Source organism: Schistocerca serialis, chromosome 6 (assembly GCF_023864345.2).
Source record: "Schistocerca serialis cubense isolate TAMUIC-IGC-003099 chromosome 6, iqSchSeri2.2, whole genome shotgun sequence".
NCBI classification, from domain to species: Eukaryota; Metazoa; Arthropoda; class Insecta; order Orthoptera; family Acrididae; genus Schistocerca; species Schistocerca serialis.
The window spans coordinates 716,936,034-716,963,854 of record NC_064643.1 but is presented as its reverse complement, the minus strand read 5'-3'; the positions used below and the strand labels follow the sequence as shown (position 1 = coordinate 716,963,854).

At 42.4% G+C, this 27,821-nt stretch overlaps 1 protein-coding gene across 1 annotated transcript in view; it reads right to left on the bottom strand.

Annotated features, from left to right (window-relative positions):
- Positions 1 to 9,809: 9,809 nt before the first annotated feature.
- LOC126484122 (ras-related protein Rab-2) overlaps positions 9,810 to 27,821 on the bottom strand; it is a 53,520-nt gene continuing 35,508 nt past the window's right edge. The window contains exon 6 of the mRNA XM_050107504.1: positions 9,810 to 10,869. Coding sequence (XP_049963461.1) covers positions 10,774 to 10,869 — 96 coding nt within the window. The 3' untranslated portion in view covers positions 9,810 to 10,773. The remainder of the gene's footprint in view (positions 10,870 to 27,821) is intronic.

Below are 27,821 nucleotides of genomic sequence, written 5' to 3'. Positions count from 1 at the left end.
CACACTTGACTAATGCAGTCAGCAGTTGCAGAGCACTGTTTGTTCGAGACTCATATGGTGGAATAGAAATGGACCAGGATTTTAGCAGAAGGATTGAAATACTGGGACAGGGACATTACAGAGGTCACTGAAATATGGATGGAGTAGAGTCCCATCAACCATTCTGGTGGCTAGGGTGGAGAGAGTAACTATATCCAGGCTACAGCAGATGGGGCATCCCACCAAGCATCATAGATCCACAGGCACTGACGCAATCACCTCAGGTGCAGACTGCGTACAGAACGGCTCTTGGAGGGGGTACTATAAGGCAGCCCGTGCGCCCCTGAGGATGGCGACATATCTGATCACCAAAATATTGTGTCCATTGACCACTATGAATTGACAGTACATCAATGGACTGTTCAGTCAACAAATATGCTGGGAGAAATTGAAGAATACGTTTTCTGTGAATGCTTACAGCGATAACTTACTTTACTATTTATCTTGTACCTAATATGACTTTCATAATTTGCAGTGCTTGCATACACATCCAATAAGAAGAGGGTGTGGTGTTGTTCACTTGTGGAATCTGAGGTACAGACTTTGTTCACTGCAGAATTATCATGCATTTGTAGAAATGATTGTGATTCTACTAAACTTTTCTTTCTTTTTTACTTTTTTTGAGTCATCAGTCCTCCGACTGGTTTGATGTGACCCGCCACAAATTACTCTCCTGTGCCAACCTCTTCATCTCAGCGTAGCACTTGCAACCTACTTCCTCAATTACTTGCTGGATGTATTCCAATCTCCGCCTTCCTCCACAGTTTTCACCCTCTACAGCTCCCTCTAGAACCATGGAAGTCATTCCCTGGTGGCTTAACGGATGTCATATCATCCTGTCTTCCTTGTCAGTGTTACCCACATATTCCTTTCCTCTCTGATTCTGCACAGAACCACCTTATTCCTTACCTAATCAGTCTACCTAATTTTCAGCATTCGTCTGTAGTATCAGATCTTAAATGCTTCAATTCTCTTCTGTTCTGGTTTTCCCACAGTCTATCATATTTCATCACCATACAATGCTGTGCTCCAAACATAACCCTCAGAAATTTCTTCCACAAATTAAGGTCTATGTTTGATACTAGTAGACTTCTCTTGGCCAGAAATGCCCTTTTTGCCATTGCTGGTCTCCTTTTGATGTCTTCCTTGCTCCGTCCATCATTCGTGATTTTACTGCCTACATAGCAGAATTCCTTAACTTCATCTTCTTCATGACCATCAATCCTAATGTTAAGTGTCTCAGTGTTCCCATTTCTGCTACTGCTCCATACCTTCATCTTTCTTCAATTTACTCTCAATCCATATATTGTAGTCATTTACACTGTTCATTCCATTCGGCAGACCATGTAATTCTTCTTCAATTCAGGATAGCAATGCTATCAGCTAATCGTATCATTGATATCCTTTCACCTTGAATTTTAATCCCACTCCTGAATTTTATTTCCATCATGTGAAAGACTACACCCCTGTCTTACACCCTTTTTAATCCCAACACTTCGTTCTTGATCATCCACTCTTATTGTTCCTTCTCTGCTCTTGTACATATTGGATAGTACCTGTCTCTCACTACAGATTACCCCATTTTTCTCAGGATTTCGAACATCTTGCACTATTTCACATTGTCAAATGCTTTTTCCAGGTCGATAAGTCCTATGAACACGTCTTGATTTTTCTTTATTCTTGCATCCATAAAACTGCAACATCATAATTGCCTCTCTGGTGCCTTTACCTAATGCCATACTGATCCATACTGATCGCCATCTGACCCATCTTCAATTTTCTTTTCCATTCTTATGTATATTACTCTTCTCAGCAACTTGGATGGATGAGCTGTAAAGCTGATTGTACGATAATTCTCGCACTTGTCAGCTCTTGCAGTCTTCAGAATTGTGTGGGTGATGCTTTTCCGAAAGTAGTATGTCACCAGACTCATAAATTCTACACACCAATGTGAATAGTCGTTTTGCTGCCACTTCCCCCAATGATTTTAGAAATTCTGATAGAATGTAATCTATCTCTCCCATCTTATTTGATCTAAGTCCTCCAAACTTTTTTAAATTCTGATTCTAATACTGGATCCTCTACGTCTTCTCAAACGACTCCTGTTTCTTCTTCTATCGCATCAGACAAATCTTCCTCCTCATAGAGGCATTCAATGTACTCTTTCCACCTGTCTGATCCGTCCTCTGCACGTAACAGTGCAGTTCCCATTGCACTCTTAATGTGACCAACCTTTCTTTTAATTTCACTAAGGTTGTTTTGACTTTCCTGTATGCTGAGTTAGTCCTTCTGACAATCATTTCTTTTCCAATTTCTTCACATTTTTCATGCAGCCATTTCGTCTTAGCTTCCCTGCACTTCCTATTTATTACATTCCTTAGTGACTAGTATTCCTGAATTTTTCTGAACATTTTTGTACTTCCTTCTTTCACCAATCAATTGTAGTATTTCTTCACAGTTACCTTCTTTGTACCTATGTTTTTCTTTCCAATTTCTGTGATTGCCATTTTTAGAGATGTCCATTACTCTACACCTGTAGTGCCTACTGAGCTATTCCTTATTGCCATATCTATAGCCTCAGAGAACTTCAAGCACATCTCGTCATTCCTTGGTACTTCTGTATCCCACTTCTTTGCTTGTCGATTCTTCCTGACTAGTCTCTTGAATTTCAGCTTGCTGCTCATCACTACTACATTGTGATCTGTGTTTGTATCTGCTCCTGAGCACACCTTACAATCCAGCAACTGATTTCGGAATCTCTGCCTGACCATGATGTAATTTAACTGGAACTTCCCAGAACTCAATTAGTCTTTCTCCTCTGTCATTCCTTGTCCCAAGCCCATATTCTCCTGTAACGTGTTCTTCTACTCCTTCCCCTACAACTACATCCCAGGTCACAGTGAGCATTAGAGTTTCATCTCCCTTTACATACTGTATTATCCTTTCAATATCGTCACCATACTTTCTCTCTCTTTTCATCTTCAGCTTTCAACATTGGCATGTATATCCAAACTATCATTGTCGGTTTTCTGACAATTCTGATAAGAACAAGCCTATCACTGAACTGTTCACAGTAACTCTGCCCTATCTTACTATTCATAATGAACTCTAGTCCCATTATACCATTTTCTGCTGCTGTTGGTATTACCCTATACTCATCTAGCCAGAAATCCTTGTCTTCTTTCCATTTCACTTCACTGACCCCTTCTATATCTACTTTGAGCCTTTGCATTTCCCTATATCTAGCCAGAAATTCTTGTCTTCTTTCCATTTCACTTCACTGACTTCTATATCTAGACTGTGCCTTTGCACTTCCCTTTTCAGATTTTCTAGCTTCCCTACCACGTTTAAGCTTTTGACATTCCACACCCTAACTCATAGACCGTTATCCTTTCTTTGGTTACTAAACCTTTTAGCATTGCTGAATGGAATGAGAAATACAGTGGGTTTGGAAAGCACTATGTAACTTGGGTTTGGTTGGTTGTGAGACTGCTAACATTATACTGTTTTTCCCTGTGGCAGCAGTCTCAGCGCTGTTTTGCAGTCATAGTTGATGCCAACCTTTACACAACACTGCTGAAATAGTGCCCTCAGTGTTCTCTCTGGCACTTCCTTCTCAGGCTGCAGAGACAATTTGAAAAACCAAACATAAAAATATTAGCTGTTACTTTCCCACGCTGTGCATATGGACTACGACGAGGCTCCTGACACCCAAAGCAGAGAGCACTATGACTGACACCATATGCCCACCAGCAGCCACAGCAGAGCCTCACACGATACCGTGGACTGGTGGTGAAACATCAGGGTCACTATAAATGTTGCTTTAAATGTGTTGAAGATCAGTATTTGGTGCTTTGTTTATCGTCACAGCACCTCTTACAATGAGGAAAGACCTACCAGATTATTTATTTTTTTTTTTTTTTTGCAGGGAATGTGCTCCTGGAGTTTGGAGCCAATCAGTTACTCAACCACACTGAACCATCCACAGCTTGCCCTGGGGGCCACATCTGTGCAACTGCTGATATCCTTACATTTCAAATGAAAACCTCAAAAGTAATTCTTAAAAGTAGTTCTATCAATTTGGCAATAACCAGGAGTTATTCTAGTGTTTTGAGAGCTGTCCAACAGCTGGTGGCCTGTTGTTGCATAACAAAAGGAAGCTGTGTCAGTGAAAAGATGGCTGCCCCATTGTTGACTTGCAACACATTGGAGCAGCGATCTATGCTGTGTCTTTTTGAGTACTGAAGCTGTTAAATTTGTGGAAATGCATCATAGGCTGAAAACACTTTATGGTGATTCATTTATGTGTATGAGTAGTGTACAAAGTTTAAAAGAGGCGTAACTTCTGAGGAAGGAGCTCTGTTCCCAGGCCAGGTGCACCATATAGTGATGAAAAAAAAACATTCTTTCATTGGAAGACCTTGTGAAGGAAAACAAATATTTTACTATAAACAAATATAACCATAATTTTGGATATTACTGTTCGTTCAACACAAGAGCTTGTTCATGATTTGCCGCAATTCAATAAAGTGTCTGGAAGATAGCTGCACTGTCAGTCGACTGCTGAATAGAGAGAGCATCACATCAATCTTTGATCTGTTGCATAACTGCTATATTGGAGGTAATGGATTTATGGTCAGATCTGTCATAGGAGATGAAACCTGAGTGTAGTATCACCAGTCTGAAATGAAAAGATTGAGCAAGAAGGGGCATCATACTTCGTCAAAATCAAAAACTTGCTGCACTCAACCATTGGCAAGAAGAGTCCTGGGCACTCTTTTGGGATGCACAAAGAGGTAAATTTAAAGCATTACGCGGAAGACTTATTCCGTGGCCAATAATTCACATTCAATTCTGTTACAAAATCACATTCACCCTGCAATCAGGACTAAGTGACAAGGGTTACTGACTGTAGGTGTTGTGTTGCAACACATCCACATACTGTCCGATCAACAGCAGCACCAACAAAGTACATGAAATCTGAATGGCTCAAACATCCAACTTAATCACCACACCTCACCCCCAAATGACTTTCAAGTGTCGGGTCAACTCAAAGAAGTGCTGAAAGCCATGGCGCAAGAGTGGCTGCAATCACAACCAAAAGAATTCCTATCACACAGTATCCACACATTTCTTCAAGCAGTGGAATGCATGTGTTATATGTCATGGAGACATGATACACAATGTTTCTGTAATTTTCCTGATTGAAGTTTCTCATAATGAGAAGAAGCAATCTGCATGTGCTTAAAGGAAATTTTTTATAGCCAAGATTGGATTCACACCCTCGACAGGTTAATACCACCACCTTCAGATCTTTAAAAGCTTATTTAGTTTTAAGTACGGTCCCATTGTGCATTCATTATTCATGCCATGTCAGGATTTTAGTGGAGAGTATACTGCACATTCCACACAGGTTTGTCAGAAATAAAATTACAAATAGCTTTGTCACAAGTAAAAATATACATGGCTTGTGGAACTTGGCACGTCTAAATATGTATCAATCCTTTGATGCTTGTCAGTTGCTAAAATCCACAATATACAGTAAAACTTTGGCATAAATGTGACCTTTTACTATATATTGTGCATCGTAACAACTGACGAGCATCAAAGGAATGCTACATATGTAGACATGCCAAGTTCCGCAAGGTGCATTTTAGCTTTGTATATTTTTATGTTTGACAAACCCGTTTTTAATTTTATTTTTGAAAAATGTGCGAAGAAAGTGCAATGTACTCTCCACTAAAATGTTAACAGGTCATAAACAATGCACACACAATGGAACATCATTTACAATCAAAAAGTTTTTAAAGATCTGAAGATATCAGTTGAAACCAGACAAAAAGTAGTTATGAATGCGATTTTGGCTACAAAAACTTTTTCCAATAGGCCTATATATTCTTTTTTATATTACCTAATTTGCATAATAAGGTTTGAATGGCCCCCATAATTATTGCAACTGCACCAGTAGGAAATGGAAATATGAGTGCTTGGAGTTAATAAGGCAGGATGATGCGATTTCCACAGGGTTTGTGAAGACAATGATAGAAGTACCAAATATACCCAGATAGTAGTCTTGAAACCATCACCAATGTTATTCATGTGGATAAAAGGCCTTCTGAATGCATAATTTGTTTCTTCATGTAACTGGCAGGCTACTTTTGAATTTCATTACCTGTACAGCAAATATTAAAGTGGCACTGTCTGGCTGTAGGAGAGACCTGCAGGTGACATTGACTACAGAGAGGAGAGGATGAGTGCTCCGAGACTGAAGTGGTTTGGTCATGTGAAGTGAATACACCTGACTCAAAGTCCATGCCAGAATTTGGAGATAGAGGTACCACGAAGAAGACCAACTGGGTGGCCTAGAAAGAGATGGACAGACCAGGTTAAGGAAGATCTCCCCAGGAGACAAGTAACATGGGATGTAGTGGAGAGGGAAAAGCTATATCAGGACAGGAACCAAATGAGGCATATCGTTCACCAAGTTCCTACCTGGCTCACTGGAAGGAAATCGTGATGATTATGTAGTAGATGTATGGCTATAGAAATATAAAGGGACTGCTTCCAGCAGTAGGTATTCCAAGACATATCAGAAAGATCTTCATGAAGAGACATTATGCTAAAACAGAAAGCAATTGATGGGAAAAAGCAAAGTACACAAAAAGTATGACATAATAGAGAAGTGTACCAACACAAAAATTGTGCAATCTATCATAGATTCTAATTTAACTGTTGTGCCAAAAGCCGTTATAGAACATGTATCGTGTTACAGTTCTTCATATTTAAGGACTGAGGAATTGTTGATACCATGTTTGTGCAAAAATCTCGTTGACAACCCAGGAAGGCAGCAATGTTTTCATAGCTTTATATTACTTCAATGTGAAGGATGTGCACTTTTTCTTGGTTACATTGGCAATGAAAATTAAATTGGAGGTTTTTCAAAAAAATACCTACAGCACACTCAGGCTTTATTGTGCAACCTCAGAATGGTTCACGTTTACGAGTAATTTATATTTTAGTCTCTTACATGAAACTGATCTGCAATACACTTAAGCAGCAGGAAGCTTCTGAGTAAGTTAACTAAGAAAAATGTTGTCCGATTTGTTGTGAATATTGAATCCTTTGTAGGTCTAACATGAACTATCGCACTGCTCTGCTGTTTGAAACACACATGCCAGAGTAATTTACATGATTATAACTAGTGGTATAAAAAAAAAAATAATAATAATAAAAATAAATAAAAAGCTAGGAAACGAAAGCCAAAGGGAGCAATGTCTTGTTTCCAAGGTTATCAGCACTCATTATATTAAAAAAAATTACATCCATAATATATGACCAAAAGCAGTTAAGTTTCTAATGGCAGTCTGTCAAGGCATCTGCGTAAGTAAGTACACTTCACTGCATTGTCTGGAAAACTTGAAATAGTTGTCTTTGTAGGAGTACATGGTCCACATGGAATACACACCTAATGATAAAATGTGCCTTAGTTTAAGGCAAATACGACCTTTTTAAGTGATTCAAGCATTTCAGAGATGTATTGGAACCTTCACAAAAATAAATTTGCAGCATCAATAACTCTGCACAACTTTGTAAACAACAGATCATGTCTCTCAATTATTGACTCTAGTAACAACAGACTGTCATCAAATTGAGTTAAGTTCAAACCCTCTTCTGTATGACAAGATACGTGACTAGTGTACAGATGAGTACTGAGCTTCTCAAACCACAGTCAGAGATAAACCAACATCTTGAGCAGTGCACAATAATGACTCAGATGTAACATAAGGGGGTGACAACTGCTACACTCACTAGTGCAGGAAAAGAGAGCTCAATGTATCCCATCAAACCAGTGGCATGTTAAAAATTATGTTGTAATTGGAAAAAAAAATGTATCTAAGTAGTTTAGACACTTATGTAAAATGGCACATAGTTCCACAAAGTGTACACCATAATTGTAAATATAATGTCCACAGCGACATCTCTGGTAGTTGTCTCGAATATGTAACCGATGTTGCTTTTGCACGGTGTATAAACAGAGTGAGTCGAATGATTTGTTTTGTCGGTTACATTTTAAAATGGCTCTGAGCACTATGGGACTCAACTGCTGTGGTCATAAGTCCCACATTTTAAAATAAGTGCAAAATACCTGAAGTGTCATGAGGCAGTGTTCCTTGTAAATCATCTTTTTTTTTTTGGGACTGGTCACCTCTTTCAAAAGTGTGGTGTACAAAGTGTGGGAGGTTGTTTCAACAGACTGTCAACACCCAGTAAAACTGCATGTTTGGGGATGTTTCCGTAAATGCGGTTTTGGTTATTTGCATTTATTTAAAGCCAATTTAAATGCTGAAAAAATGTGCAATATTTATCACAAAGTCTTCTGAGAGCCGTTAAGAAGCTATTTGGTTCAAACGAGGCAAACTGGGTGCTTCAGCAGGATAATGATCCGAAACATCATAGCCGTGTCTCTCCAGTGTGGAAACAAGACGGTGGGGTGTCCACGATGAACTGGCCTGCAATGTCTCTCAATGCAAATCTGATCAAAAATGTTTGGTCGTATATTAAGGTGAAGCTTAAAGGAAAGCCAATACATACTCTGAAGCAGCTGTCATATAAAACCATGGAGAGAATACACAGAAAGTAATGAAAAGCATGCCAAAAAGGTGCCAAGCTACAATTGATATTGGCGGCAACTGGATTAACTATTATATAATTGTGCAATTAGTAATAACATGTGTTTTCATGAAACCATTTATATGGTGTCTTTTCTTTCAAACAGGCAATGGCATACATTTTCTTGTGGAACTGACCATGTGTTACATGTAGCTATATCTAATCTACTACTTTGAAGTTTTGGATGGAATACAAATAACGCAGGGAGCAAAGGTGTAACCACTAACTATAGGTGTTCAGTAGTAGACAGGCACATACCCCAAGACTGAAAATATAGCTGAAATTAGAGCCACCTGCTTCCTTAGTCACAGCTGAACCTACATTCTACTATGGAGGAATCCCTACCCTTCCAGTACGCTGTTTTAACTATTAGCTCTAACCATCAATTCCCTTTCCAGCTCTCACAGAGTATATACGTGTATTAGTTATCTAAAAACTATTACATCCAAGCTGAGTGTATGTATTTGAATAATCAAACACATCAGCACAGGTCCCTGATAAAAATGATATCTACCACATGATAAATTATCTTTTCAGACTAAACAAAATTTCCTCATGCTACCCTAGTCTGGCAATCAAATGAGTTAGTTTTAGTGGAAAGCAATAGTTTTAACATGTGACTAGCCCAGCACAAATTATGAAACATTACAGAAATGATTTCTGTCCAGCAGTAACTGCAAGCATTCCTCGTGCACACCATGTGGGGGTTTTATTTGGTGCAACAATAAAAAGTCCATACATATTGATAAACATGAAACACGAATGTTTACATGTTTTGATATAGAAAAGGCTGCATTTATGAGAAAACATTAATTACAATTATTAAAAGTTTGTAAAAACATGCACATAAAATATTCTGAATGGACTAACTGTATTGTTCAAAAACAACAATCAATTCTGAGGAAACTGTTCTCCTCATTAAAAAAGTAAGTGAATATTTCTTTATTCACTTCAACAGTATCCAGAACAGTAGAAATTGAAGACTGAAAGAAAGTTTTAAAAAATTACTGCCTAATTAAAAAGACAAATTCTTGCTGGTGTGCAACTCTGTTATTGTTCTGTATTCAGATTAATTTCACTGCACTAATAAATACATGATCTATAAACAGCATTGAAAATTATAATTGTGCACAAGCTTGTTAATAAACATACAGCAAGTATGCAATTGTATAAGCAAGAGGTACACTTTCACTGGTAGTAAAAAGAAAAACAATGAGATCATCTTAGGTAGTACACACACATCAGTTACAACCCACAAATGTTTGAAACTACATGTATCAACTTCAAAGTAAGTTATTCCATAAGTTTTGCTCTGGGAAATGTTTAAAAAGTATACAAAACATGGGTGTCAAACAGAGCTGTCACCAAGCTATGCATCACACCAGCAAAGATATCAGACTTACAAAACCATTTGAAAATTACACAATTTTAAGGACTAGCAGTTTCTCCTTGACTAGGAATTATGTTCCCAATTATTTCAAGAAATTAACTAACAAAAAATATTATTTCCACAGTTCAAATACAATAAGACAATACAGCAATTCTCTACCACACTTTATTTGTTCAGTTAGACAAAAAGTAGATATTTCTGATGTCAATTTGTGGAATAAAAATCTACAACATAAATAATTACAATGCTAATATACACAGTGTTTCAAATTAATGTTACGGATTCAGATTCCTGTCTACATCCAGGATCACATCATTCATGTGGGTAATATAAAGAGAGATTACTCACAAATTTACACAAGTGCTGGTTTTTATATATGTATATATGAATATATATATGTATATATAGCCTTCTGCCTCAAACTCTTGAGATTACAGTTTTGTTACAGTGATCAGACAGTCAATGAGAACCATAAGTAGCATGTTTCAAGGAAACCATCATGACTGATGCTAGATTGAGTGTGGAGGGGAGGGGGGGGGGGAAAAAAAAAAAAAGAGTGGAGAGGCACGCGCCTGGCATCGGCCATTAGGCTCAATGTACTGCTGCTTTGACTGTGGCCAGGAGGGCACTTACAGCCCTGAGCAAGAGGAGCAGACAGCGAGGCAGGCTAACTCCTAACAACACCCACCGCCCTGCATGCCCCCTTGACCGCCTGCTGGAAGGCTTGGTGAACTTGGAGAGTGCTGGGGTCCAATCTTGATACCATTAGCCTGCAAAGAAAGCAACAACGTTAATTATTTCCAGAATCCACAATGACTATTTCATTTTGCAGCAGAGAGTGCTCTGTTTTTAATTACTACAATGCATTGAACCCCACAGGGAAATTTTCAAATATTATTAGAAAACTTTCTGGCAGATTAAAACTGTGTGCCGGACCGAGACTCTAACTCGGGACCTTTGACTTTCACGGGCAAGTGCTCTACCAACTGAGCTACCCAAGCACGACACACACCCCGTCCTCACAGCTCTACTTCTGCCAGTACCTCGTCTCCTACCTTCCAAAATTTAAAGAAGCTCTCCTGCGAACCTTGCAGAACTAGGAGAGCTTCTGTAAAGTTTGGAAGGTAGGAGACGAGGTACTGGGAGAAGTAGAGCTGGGAGGATGGGGCATGGGTTGTGCTCGGGTAGCTCAGTTGGTAGAGCACTTGCCCGCGAAAGGCAAAGGTCCCGAGTTCGAGTCTCAGTCCGGCACACAGTTTTAATCTGCCAGGAAGTTTCATATCAGCACACACTCCGCTGCAGAGTGAAAATCTCATTCTGATTTTAAGAAAACTTTGAATCATTACTATGCCACTAAAGAAAGCAAATAACTGCTTTTACACATTTTAATATCAATTTCCCAAAAGATACATGTGAATGAAGCAATTTGAAAATGTTACTTATAAACTGAGTTTTGTTATTAATTTTTCCCACAAAAAGTAGATGGTAAAGCAGTACATTAAGGGAAATTTTTTTGTAAATGAACACTTATGAATAAAATAAATGTTTACCCAAGGTGAATGCACTCTCTGACCACAACATACAATTAATCATACTGAATATGCATATAAATAACTCATCTGATCACAATGAGGTGATATAATCGAAAACAGAATAATTAATGAACAAACAACAAAGTTTCAAGGCTGTCTCACAGACATCTGACTAGAAGAATGTGTATAATGTTGCAGACCTAAGTTCCAAATTTAATGTATTTTTTGATAGATTTCTATCAATCTTTAACAGCAGCTCTCCCAAGAAAGAAAAATATGGCACTATGAAGGCATTAATGATGCTTCCAACGAATGGACGTAGGACCGATTTCACATTACAAAAAATACCGCTATCTTGTGGGAACTGATTAAGAATAAATAACTCAGATAATAAAATTAAATTTATACTGGTACATCAAACATGGCAAAAGAAACTGGGAAATGGATTGAGGAATGCATAGACTTTGTTATTGAGGAAAACAACCAAATAGCAAATAACAGTCAAGTAAATCACAATTACTTCTTGCTTGCCAAAGAAATTAAGAAAGTAATAAACTTCCTCAAAACCAAATTCTAGAATTGGTAACACCTTAAAGTACTAAAATCCTGTTCATCACATACATCTGTTCGTGTATTTTGCTTTTGGGCGCAAAAACAACTAGGGCCGTATGTGCCCACATAATAACTGCAGAACACAAGGACAAAGAGCCGAAAGGTCTATAAAATATGCCATAGAGAAACAGGGGTCATGAACTAATAATTAAATGGCTTTTGCCCTATTGCTATGACAGATAAAACGTAAAACGCACTTAATAGCACACACGTCATTCACTAAAACGGCCGATAACTCGGATGGCAAGTACAAATGAGAATGTAAGTGGTAAAAAAAAGGGCATTCTGTCAGGACATGGCAGATAGTCAAATTTTGACCATGAAGAGTGCAGAGTGGTGGGAGAGCACCACTTAAATAGTGATGGCTAAAAAGACAGTGCCCAATGTACAACTTAGCTAAAATGATCTCACAGCGAGATGGCCGAGAGGAGGTCGTCCAAGCCGCTGGGAGAGATTTAATAACGCGGGGCCTGTTCCCATTAAGCAAGAACTAGTGGTGATGCCAAAGTGACCACCTGATGACAGAAAGCAACATGGAGAGCATTGGAGGGAATTTAATAGCTAGTGAGCTGACATACGAGGATTGCAGCCTTGGTAGCCGTGTCAGCAGCCTCATTTCCTGTCAGACCAATGTGGCCAGGAACCCACATAAACATCACAGTGACTCCATTAAGGGTGAGCAAGTGACAGCTGTCCTGGACCCGCTGCACTAAGGGATGGATGGTGTACAGCACCAGAGCCTTTGAAGAGCACTGACAGAGTCAGAGCAGATGACACAATTGAAAAGCCTGTGTCGCCGAATGTACTATGTGGCCTGATGCAGGACGAATAACTCTGCTGTAAATACTGAGCAGTGTTCCGAAAGCCATACCAAAAAATGTTGGTGCCAATGATGAAGGCACACCGGACACCACAGTCAGTCCGAGAGCCATCAGTGTACACAAAAGTACTATCACGAAGTTCTGTGCAAAGGTTGGGAAACTGAAGGCAATAGAGCACAGCTGGAGTAGTGACCTTCGGGAGTGAATGAAGGCCAAGGTGAACATGGGCCACCGCATGAAGGTGGTGAAGGGTTTACATCCATTCGGAAAGTTGCTGGTGCATGCAGTTAAGCTGACGGAGCAAGAGCCGAAAGCAAATGCCAGGAGGTAACAGAGAAGAGGGACGCAACCCATACTAGCGATCAAAGGAGTCACTGAAGGAGGAGGCACAGGATGGGTGGCCACACGTGGCAGACAAACTGCATCCATATCTGCTAAGGAGAAAGTCATGATGGTAGGAAAGCGGTAGTTCGGCAGCTTCTGCATACAGACTCAACTGGGCTAGTGTAAAAGGTGATTGGCTAAACGGATGACACGATGGTGGATAGTACTGAGACAGCGTAAGCGGGACAGACGTGCAGATCCATAAACTAAACACCGATAGTCTAGTTTTGAAAGGACATGAGACCGGTACAAATGGAGGAGGGTGGTTTGATCTGCTCCCCAAGCAATACCACTGAGGACACACAGGACACTGAGTGACCGCGTACAGCGGGCTGTCAAGTAAGACACGGAGGACCAAGAAAGTTTCCTGTCGAGCACGAGCCCCAGGAATTACACAGTTTCAATAAAAAGAGCAATGGGCCCAAGAAGGAAAGATGGTGGAAGAAACCAATTGTGCCACCAGAATCCAGATAAACTGTTTTACACCATCCAATGAGACAGGTCCTTGTATAACTTCAATAGATGACAAAATAGTCAACGAAAAGGGAGCCTGAGATGCCCGGTGGGAGACAGGCCATCATATGGTTAATGGCGATACCAAAGAGGATGATGCTCAGGATGGAACCCTGAGGCACACCATTTTCCTGGATACAGGTGTCCAACAGTCTCTGAAGCCCCACATGTAGAGTGTTCAGAGGATATCAGTCCTCCAGCAGGTGTCGTACGCTTTCTCTAAATTGATAAAGACAGCCACAGTCCGGGATTTCCACAGAAAACCATTCATGACATGGGTGCACAAAGTGATGGGATGGTCAACTACAGAATGACGCACTCAAAATCCACACTGTGCAGTGGTTAGTAAATTGCGAGACTAGTCATCATACCAGCTGGGCATGAATCACCTTGTGAACACAGATGGTGAGAGAAATGGGGCAGTGGATAGAAGGAAGGTGTTTGTCTTTACCGACTTAGATATGGGTATGACAGTAGCTTTATGTGAGCATCTGGGAATTGTGACCTCTGTCCAGAAGCAATTGTACATACGAAGCAGAAAGTGCTTGCCCGCAAGAGAAAGGTGCTGCAACATCTGAATGCGAACATCGTCTGGCCCTGGGGCAAAGGATTGAGATGAATTGAGAGCATGATCTAGCTCCCTCGTAGTAAAGGCGGCATTGTAGCACTCACGATTCCAATAAGACATTGCCCGAGCTGCCTCATCTTGTTTCCCATGCGGGAAAACAGGGTGATACCAGGACGAGCTCGAAATCTCTGCAAAATGGTGGCCCAAGGTGTTGGAGGTAGCAATAGGGTCCATTATGACATTGTCTGCTACTGTCAGGCTGGAAATTGGGAAATGGATCTTGGTCCCAGAGAGCTGTCGAAGGTTGGCCCACATGATGGAAGCGGGTGTGGAACTATTGAAAGAACTAGTGAATAAAATCCAGCTAGCTGTTTTGCCATCCCAAAAAATGCGACAACACTGTGCACGCAACTGTTTATAATGCATGCAGTTTGCCATCATAGGACGACGGTCAAAAACGTGGAGAGGATGTCTACGCACATGAATTGCATCACAGCATACCTCAGTCCACCAAGGGACCAGGACACGGTGTGGTAAAGACGAAGTTTGAGGAATGGAACGCTCTGCGGCAGCAAGGATAATGTTTGGAAGATGTTCTACCTGGTCATTGGAACTGGGGAAATGTTGTTCATTGAAGGTCACCAGGGAGGTGTAAAACCTCCCGTCAGCTTTAGTAAGCTGCCATTTTGGTATGCGCATAGGTGGGTAGGAGTCAGCAAATGGACAGCACACAGGAAATGGTCATTTGAGTACGCGTCTGAACGGACCACTCTAAACGATGGGCAAGCTTGGCAGTACAGAAGGATATGTTCAAATGGGAACAGGTGTGCGTGGAGTCTGAAAGGAACCTGAGTGCTCCTATGTTAAGACAGAAGAGGTTAAATTGGTTGAGGTCAGCCAAGAGGGCACCTCTTTGACGAGTTCTGGGAAAACCCCAAGAGGAATGGTGCGCATTAAAGGCACCGAGCAGCGGAAATGGGTGAGGTAGCTGCCGAATAAGCTGGAGGAAATCTGCCCTGTTGACATCAAATGATGACGGGTAGTCAGGGAGATGGGTTGACTATGAATGTCATCCCGTATGAGCAGCATCTCTCCCATGAGATGGAATGCTGTACTAGGGGAGAAAGTAAAAATGGACTGGGAAGAGTTACGAGAACTCAAAGTGGTCCTGAGGATGCAATTTCATTTCCTGAAGGTAGAGAAATAAGTGTACGCTTCAATTCTAAGAGCTGCCGCAAATCCTCGTTGTTGGATCAACGACCGCAATCATTCCAATGGAGGAAAGTCATAACGAGGAAAAAAATGAAGGGGTGTCACCTCGGCGGCTGCCGAGATCAGCCTTCGAAGACTTGCTGCTACAGGGCACAGAGGCAGGACTATCCTGCTCCATGAGGTCTACCGAAGTGTCAATATTCTCCTTCTGTCGGCCTGTGGAGTCCAGCACTGAAAAACGGTTGGTGGCGCCCACCGGCGACACGGAGGTCAGCCAGGTGACAGTATCACAAGACGACATTGTCAAAGAGGATCTTCACATCAGTGAAGGAGAAGACTGTTTGCCTTTGTTTAACTCCTTGGAGCCTTTCTAGTTGGCAGAGGAAGACTCAGATGTTGGTTGGCTGGAGGGATGTAGGAAGTCTTCACGAGAGTATTCCTTCTGTCCTATCCAGGCTGTCAGTTGTGTAGCTGGTGACTTTGTCCTGTGAGGCAAAAGTTTGGTGGCATGTTGCACAGCTGGAGGAGGAGACGGGGACACTACCGTAACGCTAGGGCGGTGCTAAAATTGAAGTCGCATGTCTGCATGGCCATGTCCTTCAAGCAGCGAGATGTAGGAAGAACAGTACTGTATGGTAGAATGCAGGGTTTGTGACTAACTAACAACTTGCAAGAGACAGGGTAAGGCACTTTTTTTTTTTTACACCTGGATCTCCTGGACAGCCCACTCATCAAGATGCACAGGACAATCACAGTAGGAGGCGACATGGTTACCACTGCAGTTGAAGCAGTGGGGAGGAGGAGGTGGATGAACACCCTCATGAGCATCCCTACCACAGGTTACACATTTGTCTGGGTGTCGACAGGAGTCTCAATTGTCGCTGAAACGACAAGTGGTGGCAGCGCATTGGTTTCAGAATGCACAGTCGTACTTTGGTAACTTCACAGCCTGCATTGATCTTTGACAGAAGAACCACTCTATCAAAAGCGAGAAAGACAGTGCGCATAGGCACTAAGGAGGTATCTACTTTCTTCATCACCTAATGGACAGCAATGACACCCCTGATCAGAGAGGTATGTTTGGATTTCTGCCTCGGTAAGACCATCAAGCAGCCTAGTGTAAATAACACCAAGGGAATAATTCAGTGTTCAATGATCCTCAACACGAACAGGATAGCCACGGAGGAGCAAAGCTGTAAGCAGTTTTTGTGCTTGAGAATCAGATGATCTTCGACACTAACAAGTTTGCTATGGACAAGCGAAGCTGCAAGCAGCAGTTGTGCTTGAGAATCAGACGTAGTCTCCAAAAGCAAAGTTCCACTGAGTAAATGCGAGCAGGATTTCGTAGAGCCAGCAATGGCATCAACACCTATTCGAATAATAAATGGATTTACCAAAGTGAAGGACTCACCGTCTTCAGTACATGAAGCCATGAGGAACTGTGGTGCAGCTGGGAGGGTCTTTGAATCATTAGCCTCACTCTGTAGCCATTGACTATGAAGATGAGTGGCCCACTATGAGAAAATCCCCCACGATTGCCAGCGTCTCTGATTTCGTGCTCCTTCCAACTGGGAGGGGGGGGGGGGGGGGCCTTCAGAAAGGGGCACATTCACCTTAGGTGACTATTCACACCTCAGGTCACACCTCTCAAAAACCAGACAGGGGACCTATCAGTTATTTGGGAAGGTAGCAGCTCAGGCAATCACCCCTCCCTGGGCCTGGCCTGTACCAGGGTGTATGTGCGAACCCTATTCATTGACCCGCAGCTGGGAATCACGTGTTACCCAGTCACCTGTTATGCATAAGACGTTTGGGACAGGCTTCAGGAGCAGACAGGGAGGAAAAAGAAAAAGAGGAACCTCAAATGCTGAAGTGGAGGAAGGATGGGAGAAGGTGAATGAAGAAAGAAAAAAAAAAGGAACAAAAAAACAGTGGACAGTACTCTAATATAGATATCGAAAATGCAGAATAAATTTCCAAAAACAGCCCATCTGTTCCCCAAGGAAAGGGAAAAAGAACAGCAAGAGGATACCTCTACATATATGTGATTACTCTGCTATTCACAATAAAGTGCCTGGCAGCAGCATAGAAGGGAAAAGATGTTGCAAAGACTGCAGCCCCATGATGGCCAAGAATGAACCTGCCAAAGAGAGGCGAGCACCCTGGGGGTTTGGTTGGTTGGTTCACGGTATAAAGGGACCAAACTATAGGGTCATCAGTCCCTTTTTCCTGATGCATGCAAGGCTCAAAGTACGAAAGCACCCAACACCACACCTAAAATTAAAAGGAATGGAACGAACAAAAACTGGAGAAAACATACACCACAAGGAAAAGTAGAAGAAGGTATTAAAACCATAGAGAAGATGGTCTGGGCCGGCTGATCACAATAATAAAAGAGGATGAGCCAGCCACTCTGCAACACATTAAAATGTCCATCCCAAAAAGAAAAGGTAGGGAAAAGACAACCACCAAGACAGACAAATGCAAAGAAAGTGCGACAGAGTTAAAATGGAGGGAGGGTGGCGACCTCAGAGAAGGCTAAATGCCCACCCTTAGACGGTACAAATAAAACCTCCCCTCACGAATAAAACAAAACTACATCTGCTGTAGAGGCATTGTCACCCAACATTGAAGGTAGGGCGCCGGAAAGGTTAAGGTTGAAAGTCCACCGCAGAGCGGCTAAAACTGGGCAGTCCAGCAAGATGTCAACGACAGTCATATGTGAGCCACAGTGACACCGAGGTGGGTCCTCGTGACAGAGGAGATAGCCACGTGTTAGCTGTGTATGGCCAATGCGGAGCCGGCAGAGAACCACAGAGTCCCTGCGAAGGGCCCGCAAGGAGATCTTCCACACATTCATAGTCTCCTTAATGGCATGCAGTTTGTTGTGTGTACTGAGATTATGCCATTCCATCTCCCAAAGCTGAAAAACCTTGTGGTGGAATAAGGACTGCAGGTCAGTTACAGGGATGCCGATCTCCAAAAGCAGTTTCCCTGTAGCCTGTTTCACCGGCCTGTCGGCAAGTTCATTTCCGGGGATTCCGACGTGGCCTGGGTCCACACAAACACCACGCAACGACTGGACCATTCCAGGGCATAGATGGACTCCTGGATGGTCTCTACCAAAGGATGGCGGGGGGTAGCACAGGGCAATAGCTTGTAGGCTGCTCAAGAAACGACTTCCCAGAGCATGAACGGATGTGCTCAAGAGCACGAGATATAGCCACCAGATCGGCAGTGAAAACACTTCAGCCATCGGGCAAGGTGTGATGTTCAATATGTCCTCCATGGGTATATGTGAAGCCGACGTATCACTCATTGAGCTGTAGGTGTAAACGACTTTGTGGCCTCAGTACTTGTCAAGAATCGAGAGGCAGTAGCAGCGGAGAGCTGTGGGGTTAAATGAGTCCTTAGGGCCATGTGAAAGGTCCAGGTGAAGCTGCAGCCTAGGTGTACACCTTGGAGTTGTACGTGAATGGACCCCAAGTATAGGTGGTAAAGGCAAGGACTCCAGTTCAGAAAGAAGGGATTGGACACAAACTGCAATTTACCCGAAAACACTTTTGATCTTTGCCCAGACTTGGGAAGGTGACATATGGCACCCAATGGTCGAGACATATCTCTCACAACACTCCTGCTTCCATTGTTTGATAAGTTGGCGAACACGGGCATGGAGCCATTTAAAGGCTATGAGGTGCTCCAGGAGAGGGTGTCGCTTATGCCACTGTAGAGCTCGCCGACACTCCTTAATTGCTTCAACGACTTCCGGCAACCACCTGACTGCCTTTCGCCGGGGGCACCCTAAAGAGCAGAAACTATTGTTGTAGTCACCTGCTCAACCATCACATCAATGTTACTGTGTGGGGGAGATTCAACTGTGACAGCAGAGGTGAAAGTTTCCCAGTCCGCCTTGTTTAAAGCCCACCTGGGCAGGCGCCCATGGGCCTGACACCGGGGCAGTGACAGGAAGACGGGGAAGTGGTCACTGCCATACAGGTCGTCATCTGCTCTCCAGTGGATAGATGTGAGAAGTCCTTCACTGCAAATTGATAAATCAATGGCCGACAAGCTACCACAAGCCACACTGAAATGTGTGGCGGCCCCAGTATTTAAGAGGCAGAGGTCGAACTGAGACAGTAAAGTTTCGATATCTCTGCCTCAGCCAGCAAGCACGGTGCCACCTCACAAGGGGTTATGGGCATTAAAATCTCTCAAAAGTAGGAAAGGTTTAGTGAGTTGATCTATCAGTGCAGTTAATACATTCAGGGAAGCTGCACCATCTGAAGGAAGATATAGATTGCAGACAGTTATTTCCTGTGTTATCCTTATTCTGACAGCCACAGCTTCAAGAGGGGTTTGAAGGGGCACAGTTTCACTACAGACTGAGTTTAGGACATAAACGCAAACTCCACCTGACACTTTATTGTAGTCACTACAGTTCCCGTAGTATACCTTATAGCCACAGAGAGCAGGGTCTGCATTGCTGAGAACCAGGTTTCCTGGAGGACAATGCAGAAAGCAGGTGTAAAGCTTAACAGCTGCTGTAGCTCAGCCAGGTGGTGGAAAAAACTGCCGCAATACCACTGGAGGATGACATCATTGTGAAACTGGGAAGGCATGGAACATTCAATGAGGCAGTTTACGCCTCAGGGTCACCTGCTGCCATCGATTTTTTGCCTGAGCAGTCTATATCCATTCTTTCTGAGGGTCCGGTGAGATCTAGGTTCTCAGCGGATGCCAGAATCTCCACCTCATCCGCTGACGCAGAGCTTTAAGGGAGCGGTGGTGTGGGTGCCACCGCAATTCCCTTGGTCTTGGGAACCTTCTTTTTGGATTTCTCTCACTGTGCCTTTGGTTTCCCTGGCTGGGAGGACTTCACTGATTCACTCTCCAGGACTGAGGATGAGCGTGAAGCCCTCCGACCAGTTGCTTTTGGGCTCTTCAGCCACTGGTGGGTGTCATCTTTCCCATTAGCAGAAACTTGGGAAGGGAGTGACCCAAGGGACCCCTTTCTAGCAAGAGGAGCTGAAGAAAACTTATGCTTCTCTTGCTCGGAAGTGGGGACTGATATCCACCACCAAGAAATGCACTAAAAACCCCAGTCTAAAATCGTAGGCCAAAGGCCAGACTCAACACACAAAAAAAGGACAAACATTTAGATCAAGCAATAAAAACCCTCTGCATGAATAAAACCCAAAACAAAATCTGCCATCCCTCACTCAAGAGATGGAGGATGAGCGGGACTGTAATGCGACGACGAGAAAGTGGGCTAAAGATCTCAATGCACGATGGACACGATGCACCATGTAAGGCGCCCTTCCCCAATTGGCTCGCTCTTTGGGAAAATTTTGAAAAACGGAGGTCAAATGCTACAGGGGACCATCACAAAGGCCGAAAGGTGTGACTCCTTTTAGTCGCCTCTTACAAGAGGCCAGAATACCTCTGGCCTATTCTAATCCCGGGCCCGCAGGGGGGTGTCCAGACTTGGGAAGGTGATGTATGGCACCCAATGGTCGAGATGAACCTCTCCAACACTCCTGTTTCCGTCTTTTTATAAGCTGGTGAACGCAGGCACGGAGCCGTTTAAAAGCTATTAGGTGCTGTAGTGAAGGGTGCCGCCTGTGTCACTGGAGAGCTCGCCGATATTCTTTAATGGCCTCAGCAATTTCTGGCAACCACCAAGGTATTGACTTTCACCGGGGGCACCCTAAAGAACAAGGCATCATGTTTTCCGCAGCAGAAACGATCGTTCTAGTGACCTCCTCAACTACCAGGAGATTCAACAGTGACAGCAGAGGTGAAAGCTTCCCAGTCTGCATTGTTTAAAGCCCATCTTGGTAAACATCCGGAAGAATGGTGCAGGGGGAGTGACAGGAAGATGGGAAGTGGTCACTACCACACAAGTCATCGTGGACTCTCCAGTGGACAGATGGGAGAAGTCCTGGGCTGCAGAGGGATAAATCAATGGTTGAGTAAGTGCAATGAGCCACACTGAAATGTGTGGCGGCCCCAGTGTTCAAGAGGCAGAGGTCGATTTGATACAGGGATGTTTTGACATCTCTACCTTGGCCAGTAAGCACGGTACCACCCCACAAGGGGTTATGGGCGTTAAAATCTCCCAAAAGTAGGAAATGTTTAGGGAGTTGATCAATCAGTGCACCATTCAGGGGTACTGCACCATCTGGAGGAAGATATACACTGCAGACAGTTATTTCCTGTGTTGTCCTTATCTTGACAGCCACAGCGTCAAGAGGGATTTGAAGGGGCACAGGTTCAATGCATATCGAGTTCAGGACATAGACACAAATGCCACCTGACACTTTATTATAGTCTCTACAGTTCTTGTAATATCCCCTATAGACGCAGACGGCAATGCATAAAGCAGGTGTAATGCTTAAACGTTGCCTTAGCTCAGTCAGGTGGTGGAAAAAACTGCAGCAATTTCACTGGAGAATGACTATCATGAGGCTGGGAATGCATGAAGCATATAAGGAGGCAGGTTACGTCTCAGGGTCTCCTGCTGCCAGCAACTGAATATTTGTATCCATTCGTATTGTTGACGAGGCATCAGTGAGATCCAGGTCCTCAGGGGACGCCGAGATCTCCACCTCGTCTGCAGGTGCAGAACTGGTAGGGAGTGGGGGGGGGGGGGGGGGTGTTGGGGCCACTGGAGGGTCCTTTTTCTTAGCAGACTTCTTTGTTTGCTTCCCCTCTCACTTCTCTTTAGGGGCTTGCTGGAAGGACTTCTCCGAAGTAGCTTCAGGTGCTGGGGAAGACCATGAAGCTCTTTGTCCAGCAGTTTTTGGCTCCTTTAGCCACTGGTGAGTGTTCGCTGTGGCATTAGTGGAGACCTTGAGAGAGAGGGTCCCAAGGGACCCCTTCCGTACGAGAGGAGCCAGAGGAGGCTGTTGCTTTGGGAGCAATGGAAGGAGATTTTCCCCCTACCACCAAGCAGGCAGACGTATTCTGGAGGCCTGGAGGGCCCACTGTTCGTGGCACAGGTTGTGGTACAACTCGTACTTGTGATGGCGATGGTAATGTAGCTGCAGCATATGCGGACACCAATTGAACGGGGTGTAATCGTTCAAATTTACGTTTAGCCTCTTGGTAAGTCAATTGGTCCAGGGTCTTTTACTCCATGATTTTCCGCTCCTTTTGGAGTACTGTGCAGTCTGACGAGCAGTTGATACAAGTGGGAGGAGGAGCACAGGGAGTATCTGGATGCATGGACATCCGCAGTCTTGATATGTGGCGCTGGAAGTTAAGTGGGAAGACGTGTCTGAATTTCCAGCACTTAAAGCACTGCATAGGGGGAGGGACACACAGTTTAATATCAGAGCAGTAAACCATCACCTTGACCTTTTCAGGCAATGAATCACCCTCAAAGACCAAGAAGGCACCGGTAACAACCCTGTTGTCTTTGGGTCCCCTGTAAATGTGCCGGATGAAATGAACACCCCGCCGTTCTGGATTGGCATGGAGCTCGTTGTCAGACTGCAAGAGAGGTCGCAATGGAAAATAATCCCCTGGACCATGTTGAGGCTTTTTGGGGAGTGACGGAAATAGGAATATCACCCAGCCAGTCACAAGCGAGTAATGCCCGGGATTGGGCTGGGGATGCTGTCTGAATCAAGACTGCACCACTTCTCATCTGGGACAGCACTGTCACTTCCCCAAACTTATCCTCAATATGTTCAACAAAAAACTGAGGCTTCATAAGTAGAAAGGAGTCCCCGGCCATTCTGCCACAGACTAAATAGCAAGGTGAAAGGTGAACATGGCTCTCTTTTTTCTGCAGCCCTACATTCCCTAATACTTCACCAGTAACGCTACGCTCTTCATCTTGACTCTCTTGAGGTTTATCATCAATGTTTCCACTACAATCACTGTCTTTACGGAAGTCAACAAAACCCAAAAATCTTTCATGTAATTTGCCATCACCATCAACATATCTTGCAGCTAAACTCAGTTGGGCGATGTATGTTATGTCGGTAGCCTCAAGGAAGATTATACTGTAATAACGAGAATCATTGATTTCCTCCAGTATTCTCGATAACATCACTGTTTCACAGCACGAAATAAGTTTGTTACACGTTGTTACACATGTTCGCTTTAGTGGTCTCAAGGTGATGTTTTAGTTGCAAGTCTCCAGCGTCAATTCTAAATCTTAGAAGAGCTCTCAAATTTCCCTTGTTACTCACTATGCTTTCACGATCATTTTCACTTTCTAATAGACTCCCAGTGTCTCTATGCCCCGCAGAGGAATATTTTGCTTTCCATGAAATATGATTGTTTTTATTGTGGGTACAAGACTGTCTCTGTTTCCCCTAATGCTTTCCATTCTCTGTCTTGGCAATTGATTTATGACCTCAAGTTTGCAGTTGTCTCATGTAACCAAAAATAATTTTGCATCTGTTGATGCTTCAATGTGGTACTTGAGCTGAGAGTGGGCCTCAAGGTCACCATCTTTACCAATAAGTTTAGCAAACTTTGTTAGGGGTTCAGTCACACGTTTCTTGGCGATAATGGATTTCTTTCCACCAACCATTTTATTATTCACAAACAGTTAAAGCAAAGAAATCCCTTTTTAACTTGTGAGAACACCAGCCATGGATACTGTTTAAAGTGATTATCATGCATTTGTCTGCATTCAAACCATCCCCTCTTGTTGTACTCTGAAGTAGGAAAGATATCACCTTTTTCAGATTTCCTTGGAGCTGTGAGAAACTTGTGCTTTATATCGTCACTAATATTCCTTGACGCTAATATATCAAAATAATTGCCAATATCCATGGGATTAAAGGAATCAGTCAATGAACTTCATTATGGAAGTTTCAACGAAGTGCTGGGCTCTGCCTGTACATCTGGTGGTGTTTTTGTGGCTGAATGGTGACCGGAATCTTCAGATGTTTCTACTTTTCTTTTTCTTCTTCTTCTTCTTACATAACGATCCACTTTATTATATTGTTATGACGTAGGTAAATTAGATGCCAATTATTCTCAAATAAACACTTTATTCGCACTGAAAAATGCAAAGCTAGTACACTTAGCACTGAAACACAAATGGTCACACTCCACATATTTCTAATATCACTAAGCACAACACTTATGAAGTCCATGGTAATTGCCAATAATCACAGCTGTTCACTTTTTTACACTTCCAAGTTATTGCAGTGATTGTTGCTTTCAAACTGATTACCTGGCAGCGACTCTGCTTTCCTTATATATGTGGCTCAGCTGTGCCGAGAACATTCACTGCCAGAATGTTCTCTTCCAAACTTTTATGGAGTGTGAACAAACACCTACTGTGAATGTGACAAGCCAATATGTACCTTATGATATAAGGGCGAGTTTCCAATGATGATGTCATCTGGCAATTTATGTGTGTGGAACTTTTATTGTTGATTCCGTTCCTTACTAGTGCATTCGTTAGAGGACCTATATAGTAACAACGCGTTTTTAAGAATCTTCTCAAAAGTCACTATTACCAGAGATATACGCATCAATAGTTTCTCATACCTGACTCATATTACAACTTAGGTATGGGAAACTACTGTTACGTTATTAGTAAAAATATTGTTTCGAGTCTCATAACAATATTTTACTGAGAAATTGCTATGAAATACTGTTGTTAATACTTCACAATAAACTGATCACTCTCACTCTTAATTAATCTTCACACTTGCACTTGCTACAGTTAGGATTTTTTACTTTTTCATTCTTCAGTCTTAATATTTCTGCTTCTAAATGTAAACTACCTTCCTATTTGGCAAATAATCCATATTTATAGCACTACATATCGAAAGTTCTCTGTACAAGGAAACAGTAAAATACTCGCGACTTTTCTCGAACAAATGCCAGGCAGAATAATATATTGAGATCACTAGAATGCCCATGACTTTTCTCGGAGGTGTGTGTTAGCTATCTGCGTGCCAGACAGAAACGTATAAAATACGATGACGCGGATGCTCGTGCTACACAGGAAAGTACAACTACTCAATAACTGAATTCAATTGAGTCAACTGACTAAAGAAACAAACGAATAGTGTGCAGGCTGACTGGCGTGGGCAGTGCGGCGTCCCCGCAAGGGGGCAGGGGGGGAGGGGGGGCGGTGGCACGCACACTCCATATGTATGCACCACTGCATAGATTGAATATTATTTTGATTATATTAGTACACGATACATTTTACATCTGTGCCTTTTTGAAGATAGGCAATTTGTATTTATTGACTGCTGACCAATGCACATGCAAAATTTAATCTTTGAGCGAAGTTTGGACGGTTCTAAAAACCATCCAATCAATTCTATGCAGCAATCTGCTACTTTGGCTGAGACATGAACCTGTCACTTCACATAAGAAATGAGACAACAGTCAAATATTAGAAGCACTGAGTGGAAGCTGATGGCCACCCACTGTAATCTGTGAAAGCCATTTGACCTACCAGATAGACCATAACTGCTGGCAGCAAAAGAAATTATTCATCACCTTATAAAAAGTTAAACAATAACTGGTGAATAATGCAAATAAGACATGTTAAGGCATCAATCATACTATAGCGAGCTGTGGAGAATAAAAACTTCAGGGGAAAACAAGAGGTTGCGATACATCCAATAATAAAAAATGGATGACACTGGATAAAAGTGCTAGTCCGAGATGAAAAGCGTGGCTCAAGAGGAAAGATGAGGTCTGGATAATGATAAAAAATCTTATTACAACACAACTGGCTGTAGAGAGATGAGCCTTTAAGGACACTTATCCCACGTGATTTACTGCTTGTCAGTGATTAATGAGAAATCTGTGTTGGGAATAGGATATAATTAATTGGGGGGTGAGGGGGGACAAGGCAGCTCATGGACAAGTTTGTTCAATATTTATTTTGCAAGACAAAACGTAAATATGAAAACTGAGGGATTTTAAGAAGAAATTGTTCAAACAACCACCCTATGCACGGGATCGAGTACAGTGGCTTTCCACCTATATCAACATAAAAAGAAATTTGACACTGACTCCAAGGAGAGGCTCACTATTTTGTTTTGAAGACTAAGTAATGCAGCCTACTCACTGGATGAAATTATTCTGACCTAAACAGAGGATTAAAGCAATCAAGTACAATTTTGACTGCCACACACGAATTTTCTTGTTGTTTCCTTATGTTCTCTGCACACTTTTTATGGATGACCAAACAGTTGTGCCACGGATAATACTTTTGCAATATATTCAATGGAAAATCCAGGATGGAATGTAACAATATAAAGAAAAGGATAGTTGCTAGTCACCATAAACCAGAGATGCTAAGTCGCAGAAAGACATGACTCAGCATCTTCGCTTTATGGCGGGTAGCAACTATCCTTTTTATTATATTGCTACTTCTTACATTGCTAAAGGTATTTTTATAGCACTGTCTACAAAGAAAATAAAAAAGGGAGGTATGCATTTAATGTCCCATTAAACTAGATAGCACAAGGAAGGGGAAGTAAATCGACAGTGTCATTTTCAAAGGCGCCATACAGTTTTAAACTTAATCAATTTAAAGAAAAGACAAAAACCTAAATCAGAATGGTCAGACAGGCATTGCAATTCACACTTCTTCAGAATGCAACTCTGACATACAAACCAAAGCTCTGCTTTGTCATGACAGAGCTGTAGTTACAGTGTACTAGAAGCTGAACTTCCTGGCTACAAAAGAACAGTAAGTTTATCAACGTGTGGCTCTGGCATTCTAATTTTGAATTTATTGTTCGTTCCCCTCTCCAAACCAATCAGATTCCCCCATCCTCGTGTGTGCTCAACAGTGTCAGATTATAGATTATAAGCTTCCCAGATATTTAATATTTTGCGTGTGCATGTAATATGCGTAAATGCTTTCAGTGTGAGGTTTATCAGATATAGTGTAGACAACTGTATCATTTCCTTGGTTTTTGTTTCTTGAGCACAACAACTTTCATCTGGGTTGGATATGGTGTTTAAATGCCTTGTGACTTCAGTGACAGGCTCTTACAAACTGTTACATACCTAACTGATATCAAGCCAGGGATACATTTGTTAGCTACATTTTGAGTGCATAGCACTTCACATAC